This window comes from Bombus affinis, chromosome 9 (assembly GCF_024516045.1).
Source record: "Bombus affinis isolate iyBomAffi1 chromosome 9, iyBomAffi1.2, whole genome shotgun sequence".
Lineage (NCBI taxonomy): Eukaryota > Metazoa > Arthropoda > Insecta > Hymenoptera > Apidae > Bombus > Bombus affinis.
In genome coordinates, this window is record NC_066352.1 from 1,704,245 (window position 1) to 1,720,725 (window position 16,481).

The 16,481-nt window shown below is 38.3% G+C and overlaps 1 protein-coding gene across 19 annotated transcripts in view; it reads left to right on the forward strand.

Moving 5' to 3' along the window:
• The first annotated feature begins 1,047 nt into the window (after window positions 1-1,047).
• Window positions 1,048-16,481, forward strand: part of LOC126920331 (CUGBP Elav-like family member 2) — a 468,989-nt gene continuing 453,555 nt past the window's right edge. For 7 of the 19 annotated variants that reach the window (XM_050730533.1, XM_050730527.1, XM_050730524.1 and 4 more), the window contains exon 1: window positions 1,049-1,612. Coding sequence is in view for 16 of the 19 variants with exons in the window: in XM_050730527.1 (XP_050586484.1) it covers window positions 1,602-1,612 (11 nt within the window). In the remaining 3 variants the exon portion in view is untranslated. Of the gene's footprint in view, window positions 1,617-16,481 lie in introns of all 19 variants that reach the window. The other 12 variants (XM_050730521.1, XM_050730520.1, XM_050730522.1 and 9 more) reach the window with 6 other exon arrangements.

A 16,481-nucleotide genomic window follows, 5' to 3' on the forward strand; every position in this document is an offset into this window, starting at 1 on the left:
CATGCAACGAAGACTACTATCGACGTATCAGACAAACGGTCATTCGCTCTTAAAAGTTGCATGACCTGCCACGATTAGCATTTCCAACTGGGTGGTAATCGTCATCGGTAGCTTGGCATCAGATGACGCGTTCTCACACGAGGGTCAACCCTCAATTCTCGTATCACCTCACGATATACAAGGAGTAAAGGCAAATCGACAGAGTAAGATGGAAGATATAGAAAAAAAGCTTTCGCTGAAAATGAGATTTTTATGAAATAGAAGTTTTCGTTTTAAAACGACTCGTTTATTAGTGAAGAAATAAACGAATAAATTTATCAATTTTTTACTATGCCACCTTCATGCCCTTTTGTATATATCGGTGAAAAATGTTCATCTGTGCAGAAAGATATATATATATATATATATTTGTTTAAAAGAATAGTGCAACTGTAAAATTCTCACATATTATAGTACCTGTAAAAAAAAAAAAATTGGCCGTAAAAATATGTTCTCTTTGTACCATATCTCTTTGTCCTCTATCATTTTATTTTGGTTGCAATTAAAAAATGTGGTATGGCTAGAATCCTGTATATTATGATAAATATTTTGTTTAAAAAAGATTGAAATACCGTAGATCTCTATACAGCACAAGACATACGTCCCGAGCTATACAAATCACACGGGTTATACTAATTTAGACATAAAAAGTAAATCTTACATGCTTCGTAACTATACACTTCTCTATGTTTACGAAATTTACGAAATACGAGATAAATATCGTTCTTATAAAAAAATGAAAGAAAAATGGCAAAGAATCGATTTTGTTAGATATCGTTAGACTCATCGGCTCTCGTTCGCCGGTTGATACAAAGAATGCACAGCGTACATAGAAAGCGAACGACGTCGACGATGACGACGACGACGACGGCGCGGTGGCTCGACGCACCAAGGCAGAACAGACAGAGAAAACGGAACGAACGAGAAGCCAGAGGGGTGGCGAAGCGTCGGTGGCGCCTCCAAAGCGTCGGTTGGTGGGGGCTCGTGGTAGCAGGGGCGTACGGACGCGACGCGGCGTATCCATCTCTCCTCAGTCGACGTCAAGCCGTCGCGACGCGTGCGTCTTCTCTTTTGTTGGTTTTGCGAACCTCACGAGACTCGCGTGTCTCGCACAGCGTGACTAGTCTTGTCCGTGTTCGCCCACCTGTTCGCTCCAGTAAGTCGATCGCGAGTATCATGACAACGAATGTTATGTTCCGTGTAATAATCGGCGACTTGTCGCTTTGTGCACGTGCATCATCGTTGTTATCGTAACTCCGTTATCTTGTGTTTCCGTGTTTCACCAGGGATACCTGAGATTTCGAGGGGTTCTCGCGAGTGACCTGACAACCTCACGGTCCAGCATCTGCCACGCGATCATCGCGACGCGTGTGTCGTGTTTCGAGCACCGTAATCTCGTGATAGGTGGTTTGCTAGCCGGCTAAACTGGAACAGTGTGCTTGCTACTGGTACGTTGCAATAGAAGAAGAAACAAACGGTGTGAGGAAGAATCTGTTGCAATCGTGTTGGAAATCAGTGAACCAATCTCTCGGTGATAATTAGTGCGAAACACTCCTTGGATTATGACTGTTGGGTAGGTATGCGAAAAAAATATTCCAATTATTGATATTTGTATGGAAGAGGGTTGAAGTCGTTCGTGTTTGAAATCAGTCAGAATTATTGACGGTGGGATGTTACGAATGTCCATTGCTGACACGATCATCATGATAGTGAATGAATAGTGGAGCGATGGTGCGCTAGGAAGAGAATTAATTGGAGAAATGGTCGTCACGTTCTCACGTTCCACATTATCCACGTTGTACGTTATTAACGCGAATTTCACGTTCGTCAGCGGTTAAAGCTCCAACTAGAACACAAATATCGTCGTAACAGTATGCAATATGAATCAGCGACATGCTTGGTTATAAAGAAGTGTGCTTCTATCGTACGAGAGATGGTAGCGAAAGCTATGTGATACGTTCTCGATCTTTTTGTTAGGGGCGAAGTTTTGCATATTTTTGTCTGAAGCGTGGATCTCATCGGTTCGAAATCGGCTTTGTCAGCCGATTAACATTTCCACTTTGGTGTTCGTTGAGATCTCGTTAATGTTTCAAGCCAGCCTCGTTTATCTTTGGACAAGTGACAAGTGTTTTCGCTCGGGGCAAATTTACAATAGGCGCGAGTGCTGGATCCGTATAAAAGTCTTCAACTACCGGCATGGCTTGATGGTCTCGTTGAAATTTAAATAGATCATTGTCAGACGTTCATCTTGCGTTTCGTAACGTGATTGCGCTTTCCTATCTTCCCACTACACAATCGTGTTTCTACTTCTAATTATTTTAAATTCTTTGAACAGAACTTGTTGAAAATGAAGTTCTATCCGACCTATTCGAATATACGATACACTGTAGAACAGAGGATCTAAGGAGACTAAAATAAAGGAACAAGGTGAACAAAATCGACGAGCCTACTAAGTTTAATAGATTGACATGTTACTCGTACGATACTGTGATATACATATATATGAATATAGATTGACGTCGAGACAATCGATAGAACAATTTATGCAAATATAAGAAGCATAAAATCGGTATGGAAATCGATGTAACACGGAAAGCGATACTCCGATCGTTCCAAGCGCTATATCTTAAATCAAAGTTATTTTTAAACACGAAACATTTGTCCAGTTCCAGCTATTCGTGCCTCTAATCCTCCTGTTTATCGCACATTAATGACTCTGTCAGTAAGGCGTAATGATGAGGCGACTGTCTAGATTGACATCGCCGCTGGCCTTCTCACCTTGACTGGCTGTTGCACGCTTTCGCAATTTAAGCCGGTCAACGTGTCGTATCGCGTGTTACAGTGTTACAACGTCCGATTTCCACTGTTTCACTGTTTTCATTACTCGATATCGATTCGCGATTATCAGCGCCGTATGAATTCTTCGATCGAGACATATTATGATCGCTTCTACCAGCGTACGCGCGATTTCGATGGCCTTGAAGTTTCGGTTGTACGACATGGCTGCGTGGATCGTATATAGTTGAAACGGTATCGATATTATTAGATCGCTGCTCGACACGTTTCGACAACGATCGTTGTTACGAAAATTTGTCAATGGTTTGCGTCACGTGTCAAATGTGTTCGCTGTTTCGCAGTTTGTTTCGTTTGGCAGTACTGTGCGTTTGTTGGTTTCTTTTAAGTTGCGTAATGGCGGGCGTGAATTATCGTTCGTCTAACGAGCCAAATACAAAGAGTCGATTGTTCCAACGTTTAACCCTCGACTGATTGGGTCGTTTCAGACTTCGATCCTCAACGAAATAAAGGATACGAACAAAAATGTGAAAGGGACGCGTTAATAATAAAATTCGCATAATATGCAAAACGTGAGATATACATATTATACGAAATGAATATTAGTAAGTGGTTGAAGTTAAAATCTAAAAGAGAAAAATTTGTATCTAGCTTTCGATTTATTATGAATTTTCCAGTTATATAGTACAATGGATCTCCATACTCCATATATAACATATACATGTGATTCGTATAACGCATATTATCGTATACAGCGTATATGACGCTGCTTCCTATAACGCGCAACGTTATACGACAGTCGACTGTATATCTTTCATCATTTTTTCGTAATATTTTACGATTCTACCCATCTCGTTGCGTATAATTTAGTTTCTTTGGATTTATAATTTCGATAGTTACATAGCTTTCGTTAGGCAACGAGAATGATAATCGATAAATCTTTGAGTAAAGTTCTATAATAGTAGCTGTAATAGCCTATCTTTACATATTTAACAATGGAATTGCACGTAGGAAGTTGTACTGGTCAGAAATGGCCCAGTCTGTTTATCGCCATCATCTGTTTATCGTTCTTAAGTTAAACCATATAAAGATTCAGTTATTCGTTGAAAAAACAACGAATTGTAATTTTATTGCGGCAGAAAGATTGTGTCTGGAACCGACGATTTTATTCTCGAAAGATAAAGCTTGGCTGTGTATCGCCACGTAAGATCAAGCAGAATCTGTACGTCCTTGGTTCAAGGACTATTAATTGGGTCACGCGTGATGATTCGAATTGGCATGAATTTTCAAACATACCTATTCGATACGAAAAATATCATTACTTGAAATTAATATTTCTCCGAATCTGCCTTAACGCCTTTAACGATAAACATGATCATTAATTGCACTGATCGACATCATAAATTTTTCATAATAAAGGAAGCAGCATTTCTTTTTGTCGATTTTTGCCGTTTGGATTATACAAACTCATAATCGGAGATACGAGCTTTCCAATGATAAATAGCAAACATATACCCGTTCGAATAATTACTCGTGGTATTGTATTGTACGTCAGCGTTCATAAGTTCGGGGTCACGCATCAATTGATACTCCTAACCGAAGTTGTTACAAGAAAATAGTTCGTCTACTCTCATGTTGTACGCACAGCGATGAAACAGATTTCGAGAGAATTTCAAATAATATAATATATAAAGTTACTTTATATAATTATCTGAAAAACAACGTTTGAAAATAATCCCCAATAACGCGACGTTAGAGAATCTTTAAGCAAGTTTTTAAATTTGACAATAAGTAATGAGACAAGTTTGCTTTTTAGATCTGCAGTTATATTTACAATGTATCATTCCATTCTCATGGAATCATTGAAAAGGTTAACAGAAATATTCAAACGAGTCTGATAAATAAATCTGAAAAAGGTCTCGGAGCAAACTCCGATTCTCTTCGTGCGTACGCGATCTACAAACCATAATATCTTTCGCGACAGAAAAGGGAGAAAAGGAAAGGAAACAGGAGGAAATAAAAGGAAAAGAATTTGAAGAACAGAGCGAGCTTACGACATTCGTCGGGTTGTCGAACGTGCGGTGGCTACTGGAGAAAACGCTGTTCCGGCGTCTTTGTCCCGATCGGCACGTCGCTTTATCGTGGCACGTGAGCCTCGTGCCAAAATCACCAGGCACTGGCGACAAATCGGTATCGTGGATTTATTCTCGGCGTCTTTGCCGCGGTGCTGTGTCGACGAACGATACAGCAAAGTGGAAGCGAATTGTCTTCTGCGAGAGCTTTTGACCGAGAGACCAGGCCAGGAAAGCTGCGATATGTTTTCACGGAGTGGCTGCATCTTCGAAGGCGTTCTGTTCCTTCGATGTAACGGATCTGGACACGAACTCTCGAGAAGGTGTCTGTATCGGGAAAAGGAACGAGTGGCGCGCTGACTCGTACTCTTTCTTCTTCCGATCCCTTCGCGTGCGAGCTTTTCTCTTAAGCTCGTTATCCACAAGCGTATATGTACAATCTACGTATAAGGGTTTGCGTTGTTTTTCGACAGCTTTCATAATCACTTCGAATTAGAGAATTACACGTTTAGAATTATTATTTTTAATTAGAATCTAATACCGCCATTTTTTTATATTACAGACAAGTAGAATCTATGTAGAAATCGAAGGAATATCTATTCACGATTTACGATCGTAGATAGATCGTTTTATTTCGCTCCGCGTTAATTATAAATCTTGTTATACGATGACTTTATATACCAATCGGTCCATTCAAGTTTTTCCACTATTCACTTATAATAATTATTATTTCACAATACTATCAGTTAAGTTATAAACGAGGTTATGGTACGCGAGGTCATTCTTTCGTAACTCTTATCAGACATCCGCCATTCACGTGTTAATTACCGTTATGGGAACCCAGAATTAGGAATCGGACGAAAATAACTGTGTTATAAACGATATGAAATAGCGAGTTGAAACGAATCTCTAGATTTTATCTTTAGAATTTGTATAAATATTTTCTGCTCATAAACGGTAATGCATTTTTTGTATATGTTATGTAATGTGCTGCGCATTGCTGGAAAGAAAACCAGCTGGCCGACACAGGGGCAAGGACGGTACTGTTCTTTGTATTGTTCACACGTTGTTGTATGTATTGTCTTGTTCGTATACGTGACGTTTTCGGCCAATACACGGATTCTGAATTACATCGAGCCTACATGAAATCAGCGATCAGATCCGCATTCCTTACGCTAGTCTTCTTTCCAGCAACGCACACTACACACTATGCTATACTATTGTTTTACAATCAACATGCCTGACGTGCGTTATGAGCGAGCACGTAGCGATATATTCATCGTCAAGGCAAAATCAGAAAGGAATTCTTCTCATTTACAGATGAATGTATGTATGTATTACGATATTGTGGGTCAGTTTTTACGACGATAGTTCTTATTTCGTTATGAACGGGACGACTCGGTAGACACGAGGAAGACAAGGTTCGTTTCGTATAGACGAGAAGTTTGCGCGTTATTAGAGTATCGCGGAGGATTTTCCGTCGTCGACAATTATGCTATGCAATTATACAACACGGAATGAAATTATACGCTAATGACGTTGCAACATGCTCGTCGTGATAATGGATAGGAAACTTGTTTCCCTTCTCCGCGTTTTATTCAAGGCTTCGCGATGCGAATGCAAGTGTAATTTTTGTTCAATCTTGTGTGATTTTACTTGCATCGTTTGAAATGATGTAATACGTTTATTTTTCCAAGTTAACTTCGATACGATTACACCTACTTGGTACGAAATGCTGCTTCGAGCGAATAATTTTTCGCTAAACGATGCTATTGTCATCTCGCATCGTAATAGCAGGGGAATAGTTTAACTGAATCGAAGAAAACATACGCTTTACCACTTTCCTTCTCAGTTCGTTGAATAACGTATATGCTCATGTAGAAAAATATAATATATTTCTTTAACGTTATTATTTATTCTAATTCTTTTTCAAATATTATGTTGCAATAATTTTGAATAAGAATGTCAATTTGTGCGATTAAACGACATTCAACGATATTCTATACTTTTGGTATCTACAGTGTGTTTACTTTAACTGGCATTGAGGAAGGCACTTGAAATTATTTTAAGCGTCGAACATGTATGGTGTATTATTGAAATAGACTTACGGCGTAGAAATTCGTTTACATTTCAAATGCATTCGGAATAATTGAATTTTTCCGAAAATTATTTCTCCTAAAATCCTCTTCTCCTGTAAAATGTATAGCTGTATTTAACATGGGATTCCCTAAAATATAGTATGTTAAAAATATTTGTTTTTTTTTTTTGTTATGAATATCTAAATACTGTCAAAAGCATTTGTATAACGATACTATAGCGTATACTACGTAGTGCGTAATGCAAGGAAGGTTCTGCGTGTACACAAGGAGCAGATTTTCGACTTGGTGACCTACATGTACAAGAATCTCTGATTACATGTCTCGGATAATCGAGAGTCAGAGAGGCAATGCCCGTATAATTGGAAGTCCAGATAATCGATGTTCGAATAGTTGATATCTAGATAATTGACGTTTTACGGCATTAACAAAGTAGCATTTGTTGACATGACACAGCGGAATAATCGAAATTATAACTAGGTCGTGAAATTTCGTCAAGATAATCCAAGCAACTGACACAATAATATTATATTATCTTATGCAATGTTTTGAATGAAATTGTTTAAATAGCACGTTGGATGTAATATAATATCTTTTTTGTAATAAAAGTCGATATATTATCGTATATTTAAATTCACGGTGGATTCAATTTATATTTTTCCAACTCATGCTTCTGACATCGAATGTCACGTGAAAATGTTTTATTAGTAAACGAACTGCAATGTAAATACGTATGTTGAAACTTGAAAATAAAACGGTTGACCTGTTATGACCAGCTCTCGCGAAAAATAAGAAAATGATTGGGACCAGAAAATTGTCAGGAGGTTACAAAGTAAAAGAGATTAAAAGGTGACTGATCAAAGATGCGAAACTCGTTTAAAAGGTAAATTCTACAAAAGTTGAAGATGCAGTACGATATTCAAAGTCCTGCTGACTAACGACTTATAAGGATATCTTTTTAGAATCTATTACAAGACAAAATAATGTACCGAAGCTTCTAGTATTTGGCTTAATGCACGCATACGTATAACAGGTTCGTACATTTCTCAAAGTTCAAAAGTAAAATCATTATGGTATTCGCTAAGAGAGGTATAAGAGTCGTTGAAGAAAGCACAAATCTGATGTAGTAAAGAAATTTCGGAAGATGATGAAAAGGAATATATGTATTAGGTCATCCCATAAGTTCGTGCCGACTTTTGTGTACATACATTTCATATTTTAAAGAAAAACAAGAGAACTTTTATCGAGACGGAATAATGGCTCTATCAGAAAAACGGGAAGAAGTTGTACAACGAGAGGGGGATTACATTTTTTCATGAAAATGAAAAGTATGTAAACAATCTTAATATATATAACCGCTCGAAAAACGGCACGAACTTATGGGATGACCTAATATATCGGGAATTTAATTAACAAAACTGAAAATCATTAACTCCTTAACGGCCTGTGACTGACAGACTGAACCTGTGTCGAAATTAATAGGATAAAATTGTAACACGTGCGAGTATTTTGCGATGCTACGAATGTATCATGTGTTTCGCTCATGCTCGTGTCATGTTAATACGTACAGGTCTTTTGTTTTCGATTATTCCGCATTCTACTTTCAACAATGGTGTTTGCGCGGCAGAAGCGTTTGCATCTTGTAAATTGCTTCAACAAAGAGTAATTATGTCTTCTTCTTGTATTAGAACAGCGATGTTATTGAGCAATTATAACGATACATTTGTAGGTTTAAGAAAACATTTTGGAATATTAAACTTTAGTTGTTAAAAGCAATTATTATAATTATCGATCGTCGTATATCATACTCTACAGCACAATGGAGGTTGAGGGAAGTAGGAAGAGAGACAGAGGTGCATGCCAGAGAGCAGTGACTCATAGTTGATGAAAGAGCAGCGTGTAAAGTACGATAACGCGCATAGCCTGGCCCGAGTCCAATTGTAAGCGCGTGGGAGCCGCGCGATCAAATCGAACGCGTTTACAAGAAACGCCAGCTCGCGCTATAATCGAACAGCAAAAGTGGCGATATCGGAACGGACTCGAGGCCAAAGATAAAAAAAAGCAGAAGAAAAGAAGTGTTCCGCTGGGTTGCGCGTCGGTATGCTATGCAGATGTAAAACGCCTGCCGTTTGTGTATCGGTTTCGGCGTCAGTGACGGCCGCACGTTTCGCGCTCTCTCTATTTAGATGGTAAAAGAACACTTGCAAAAAAACAACAGCGTTACATAAAAGCAAACGCCGAATGCCAAGCAATAATGCGTTCTGACGTGTACATGAACGCAAAAGCTGCTCCAATTGTGTCGACTGCTACATACTCACAGATATCGACGTCCACGACCTTTGCCCTAGTCGTTCCTGAAAAACCTCGCGACCACCGAACAATAATCAGTTATTCCTATTTGACGTGGAAAGCTACTGGATTCTATAGGATGTTTTTGAAATGTCGGAAAAATATTGAATTAAATCTCTAAATATGTGTTAAGTAGCTTATTCGATCGCTGTTCGATTCACCCGCACGCGTGACTTCTAACAGAATAACGGAGGATTTTTCCAGGAAAACAAAAAGTCTTTAATCAAGTGGCATACCATTTGGACGGAACACCAATCTTGGAAGAAATCGAGGAACAATTTCTCGATTATTTCTGGAACAGTCGTCGGTTAGTCGATAAATCTAAGTTGAAAACATAACGTGTCGAAGCTGCGCACGACTCTCGTGGCGGCGTAAAGTTTAATGGTACGTTCCGGTCCGAGGAGAGTAAACTTCTGCCGTCGTTGGTTATCGTTAACCAGCAAAAACCTGCTTCGAACCTTGTTTAGAGCTACGTGGAAAGTGGCGAGAACACTGGGTCGCAATACACACGCACATATACGCAACAACAGAGGGCGGGGGAGGAACGAAGTAAACCATAGAAAATTAGTTAATTAGTTTTCCTGGCTCGATGGATGGGCAGTCGTGTTGCGACATAGATTTTAATGTCGTCATTTTCGTAGGGCTGCATAGCGTCGGTTAAGGTAGCTGCAGGTCAAAGTAATAAAAGAACTCGCAATTTAGTCGAAATGGGAAATCATCATTTCGATGCAAAATAAAAATCACGGTGTTACTTCCATTTCTATGATTTCGACAGCTTCCCGGTTCCACTTTCATAAATTAATGGAAAAAGTATCGGCGCGTCTCGATTTTCACGCAGTTGACCAATCTAGCGTAAAAATCGTTGATCATGAACCATAAATCGAGCGTCCGTCCCTATGGTTTTCTCAGTGTTCGAGTGTACGTATAACATTCCGTGAATCTTTTGGTGTAGCTTTAATTAAAAATTTGAGTACGATGAGGCGTTCGTTATTTACAAATGATTGCAATGTGTTATAATAACGTGAATAACGTTAAGTCTATATATGTACGTTTAATAGATCGAAAACAGATAATAATAGAAAAGTAATTGTACGTTTCCGATTAGACAAGATATTTTCTGTTTTATCATTGAAAAGTATTACGCAACCGCAATTAGATACAATCGTGTTAATATTTCTTTCGTCAATAATGTATCTATATATGTATACGTAATTAAACTATTTAATAATAATTAGAAAGTTAATATGGAGAGAGATTTTTTATAATCGGCATGCAATGTAACTGATATTTAAGTGTAATAACGTAATTGAATAAACAACTTCCTCTTTATAACTGTAGAAACGAGTTTCTTATATCGGCGATTTTATAACGTCCAACGATATTATATCCTAATTATAGAAAATACCTTCGTGTAACAACGATAATTTCCATCGAATATTTCATCGAGATGATTATTTCTCATACATTGAAAACTCACGCATACATACTCGTTACGATTTATCGATCGGCAGTCAGTCCTTCGAATTACGTTCGAGTAACACGGTAATTTTCCCTGGCCAGCCATGCCTCTATTTGGCTGTACAGATTGTGAATTATAAATCGACGTTGAAATTTATTAATTAAACCGGAAACAAAGATTTCGTTTAATATTCAAATAGAGACCAGCATTGGCGCGTTTGCGTGCTGTGTAATACTCAATTGGCCGGCGCTCGTGAAATATTTTGTAAACGTCGCATTATAAATTCTGATATTATTCGCGTATCGTTATCCTGTGACTCTTTTTCCTTGCCGTGTCGTATTTTGCAAATCCGTTCGTTGCGAATTTAAAATACCACGCCGATGTAGCCGATAGAAATTTCAAACGACGCAATATCCCTTTTTACAGATGTGAAATTATAATATACAAATCTTTCGTTGAACGTGTCCGGAATCAATTTCTACGCTGCTAATAGCACCGAACTCCACATTTTAGAATGCATCTGAACCTCCGCCATGCAATGCATCAAAAATTTGATATTGAAAGGGTTAATATAAATAATCGTGATTTAACTTCGCATTGAAACTGCTTTATAATACTGCCTTTTCGCTCTTACAAAAATGCCAGAATAGAGATTGAAAATAGGAGCGATTCCAAAATTTTAACCCAAAAGTGTGCTGGTTTCGAAACAAAAGAATTTTTTCCGCGAGAACAATCAAAATATTTCACCTCGAATTCTGAAACAAGACGCTCTTTTTACAGAAACGTGACATTAGCATCTTTTCGATATACCAGGAAAGGAAAAATTGAAAAAGAGGTAGACACAGAGGGACAGAGAGAGAAAATGATCAAAAGGGGGGAAAAATGATTCAGCGAAAGGCGTGCAGAAAAATGAGGGCGAACGTTAGGGGAAAGTGGAAGGTTTCGGTATAGATAACGTAGCAGAACGGTGGAATCGCTGAAGGTGCTGAAAAATGCAAGCATGTCTATCGCTAGCGTGCGACAAGCAACGGTGACTTGCGGTCTAGCAGTGTGCGCGCAAATTCTACTGGCGATGTCTGACTACAAACGCGGCCGAACCACTTGGTTTCCCACGTGAAAGCGCTTACGTTAGCTCGAATCGAAGAGCGAGATAGGGAGGAAGAGAATGTTCGGCCAGGGATTGCGGATTGCAGCCACCGAGTTTTTGAGTCTTCTCCGCGATTCTTTTTGCTTGGCCCTTTTTTTTTTTGCTTTTCGATTTCTCTTCCAACCGTCTGCCTCCCTTCTTTCTCTTTCTATTTCTGATTCTCCATCTCTTTCTGACTTTAACGCGCGCGCGCGTATGTATTTTCCCTCTTTCCCTCGGCAACGAGCGAAATCGAAGCTCGGTTCCTCCTTTGTTCCCCATGTGAAAGCGCTCGTTACAGCGTTCCGTGCCGCAGGCTAACGTTATTGTTACTAATTTCGTTCCGCCTCTTTCGATTTCAGTTTTCAGCCTGCCAGTAATTATGAACGAACCCGCTGCGCCGCAACGACGCAAGATCGCGAACGCACAAGTCGTACGGAATATTCGTTTCATTTCGTATCGTTTAGAAAAGGATTGAAACTGGATCGTATCTGCCTCTCCCTCTTTCTCACTCTACTTGCCTAGTCCTGTCTTTGTCTCCTCTCTATTCCTCTCTTTTTCCTTCTTTCTTTTTCTTTTTTCCCTCCCTTTTTATCTCTGGATATCGTTTCGTTTCGATCTTTGTCATGCACGTGGCGTCACATTGTCGATCGTAAATGTAATATTATCGCAGGAATTTCTGAATGATACTTCGAAACGTATCGCGCGACTGATGATATTCCATTACACACGCGAGCACGCCCGGTTCTCACGCAGAAGTGCTTACTAAGCGACACGCGAAACAACGGCCGTTCTTGCAAATTCTAGAAGCAACGCTTGCTGTCTCGTTCTCGAATACCTTTGTAACGGTGCGTTCGAAATCGATACAATTGTTTGTTGTTGATTAGATATTAATTATGTAACCTATGAGTTTGTGGTATACATCGACGGATATTTCAAAGAAATACTTTATCTGATTTTGCGTGGAAAATGTGCTGGAATAGAAGTAATAATAGTAATAAAATTAAGTAGTAATAATTATGATTATTCTAATAGAAAATTATGACTATCTATCATACACGATCATGAAATTTTGAAACGAGTTAAAGCCGAGCACCAACTTAGCGAAGATACTAGCGACACTGTTCGGACGAGTAACATAAAATTTCACGATTTATCCTCTTGTAAAACGCTCGTTTATAATCCACATCCGCTGCATATTGTAACAATGATATTTTTAGAGGCTCGCACTGCCAGTGTACACGAAACGAACACACGAACGAAAGTCTGAATTCGTTCTGCGAGACCATTGCTGTCTCGTATATACAATAGTAGATTTTATATCTAATAAATCACTCGTCAAAAATTTTGTGTCGAATAATTTTTCACCGATATTTTCAACTTTCAACTGTTTCTCAACTGTTGACTATATTAACGAATATAAATTTTATGCATCGCAAATGCGAGAAAGTTTTCATAAATTTGCGTCTACAAAATGTATATACGAATTTATTGTTGAAATCGCGAGGTTATGTGCTCGCAAAAATTACTGATTCCTTCGAATAAGATTTTTATATTGTATTACGAATGTTTTATTTTAATTATTGTTTCAGCGCAACGGTACGATTACGAAGCCATCGACTCTTTAGAAATAGTTTAAATAATCAATGACTGTTTATAACCAAGGAAAGCCCAAAGACGCGGAGTTTTTTGGAATTAACTTACCTTTTTTTCGTTTCCTCAAGCTCATGCGCTTTATTATTTTCTTACCTACGAACCGTTACTCAAACACTCGAACGTCGCGCGCGATTATCTCACGGCTTCTTGCTAATCAGTACGTAGGGGTTAGAACTTCTCGTTCTTCAAAGCATGCATTTAGCAATTACTCATTCCTTCCTCTCCACCTCGAGAAAATGTCAAGTCAGAAAATTCGAGTGTCCACCTCCAGCAACTTGCCTAACTTCAATAGCGATTGTCGATGTTAACCGTTCGGTCAGTCGTGAGAATGTATTTGGTGGTTGCTCACGTTCGTACCGAGGAGATTAAATGGATATTAATGTACATGCGCGATTAAAGCAGATACGACTGTTCGTATAACTTCGTGTTTACGTATATTGCTTAGAACGATTTTTTCTGATTGATTTTACTGATTCCAGAGTCGGTTCAATGTTGTAATTGGTCCTTTATTTCTTTCTGTTTCTCTCGTTTCAGTAAGCAAGGGTCGGCCTGTTTTTTTTATCGGCACTCGTACTAATGAGACGTCGCGTCTATTGAACGATTCTCTCTAATTATTTTGCTGCCTCGCTCGAATACCGTTACGTTACTGTTTTTCTTCCCCTTTTCGCACAGTACAATATCGATAGCGATTCTGTCCATTTTTTCCTCGAGTCATGTTGTTCGATTCTTCTCGAATTTCGCGCGTTGCTTGCAAATTCTGTTAGAAATCGAAGCATTTGATCGGTCAAGATCATCGAAATTGTAGTATCACTAAATCACTTTTCTAAAACTGTTCTAAACTACTCGCTTATCTGATCGTAAATCTCTATCGATTAACTAAACATTAATAAGATTCGCAGATCATAGAAGCTTGAGTTAAGTAGTTTCATTGCCTTTGGAGAAGGGGTGGTAAAACGACACGAAGGAGAAGAAGAAGAAGAAGAAAAAGAAACGAGGCCGAGTCGCAAAGAAAGAAAGTTGTGCTCGCGTTAACCTAATCACCAGGACTCGTGCAACTGGCTTGTTCGTGCAGCGTTGCATTTTCCACGGACCATTGGCTTCGTTCTGATTGCATGCTGGCCACAGAAAACGTTCGAAGTCACTGGCGATCGTAATAACGTTTCCGTTTGGTTGTTCCTCCCTTGTTTTATTCTCTTTTTTATCTTTAAGTTAACTTTGATAAAGTTCAAGGGGTATTTTATATTTTTTAGCGAATAGTTATCGAGTTAGAATAGCTTTTTCTGTTAAGAGGAACAACCACAAAACCCTAGACGATGTTGATTTCGATGAATTGATCTGGCTTCTTTTGCAATAGATCTTGTAATAGGATAGAAATAAAAATATGTATCTGTTTTGTGAAACGTTTGATAAAGAAAAATCTCTTTACATTTCATTCGTAGCTTAATGTAAAATAAAATACTGCATTATATTGAAATTGACTTACAAATTGATAGATTAAAATCGTACATTATTTTAATACCATACTTAAAGCAGTCGCGAAGAGAAATGAAACTGAAATGATAATAATTAAAAACATCTAATTATCACGTGCATAAGATAAACGTTAGATTAATTTGAAATTAAGTAGAGGCGTCACATTATGTCAATTTTGTACGTACACCTACTTAATGTTATTTATTTTCTGTCTTTCATACCTTTTTATATATTATGTTTTATGGTGTTATTCTGATGCAATTTAGCCCATCTATCGTATTTGGATGCATTTCAATGTATTGCGATATTGTAAGTTCAAAACCTGCTTGTACACAGGCCTTTACTCTCACTCTATTCGTTTATAAGTCTCTGAAGCAATACGTAGACGGAGCTATATAACAAACAGGTCGTTCTTTTCCGCGTCCGTTACAAACTCCATCAGAAACTTGCTCGCAGTTTGATCCCGCAGTCGAGCATGCAAATAGAAAAAGCATCGCTTTGCCTAGAAATCCAAAGGTTTTGCAACGTCAGGCGAACGAAAATTCGCCTGTAACAAGGGGAATAAGATAAATATCAAGCGAAGTGATCGCGAAGAAGAGGAAAGACGTAAAACGAAAGTGAGCAAAACAGACGATGGGGCTGAAAGGTTCGGTTTCGAGCGCTCTTTTGCTTCGACGGAAATATTTGAAGTGAGAGACCTGTGTAAACCTATCTAGATTCTCGTATTGCTGGTCGTATGTATCTGCGTGCCCTTTCGCTCGCGATCAATCCTCTTTTTGCATGGTATTTCTGTCGCGATTTCAGTGGAAAATAAGTTGCATATACGTAGATACGTTTGCGTTCTATTTAGTTTACAATTATAACAAGTCAATTTCGTTTCTATTAACTTGATTGTATAGCTGGAGTTGATAATGTAATTTTAATTGCCTCTTTGATCGTAATATCTATATCTCACGTTGGTTCTTGTTTCTCTGCACAGGGCGTCAGAAAAAAGCTGATTGAAGAACGCGCAGTCTTTTAGCCTTCGTCAAATTGTGGGAAAAGGTTTAACCATTTTGGGTCAACCATTTTGTTTGATGTAATAAGTATCTACAGACACACAGCTTATATGCTACAGAAATAAAGTACAAAATTTAAGTATGTAAATCTGATTAGATATACGAGCTGGATAACTTTGAGACCTTAATAGCGTTCAGCACGGTAATAGGTTGGCAGGTTGTTAGGTTGATAGCTGAGATTAAAACTAACTATGATTTTCAAGTTACAATCATATGCATATGTATTATATATGAATTAAAATTTTTTTAAATCTACTATTTTATTATAGTTTTAAACTTTTAGACATTCTCTATATCGTGAAATACCGTGCAATTTGTCATAAAATATATTTTACTGATTTATTTTCTTTGTATGTTTGC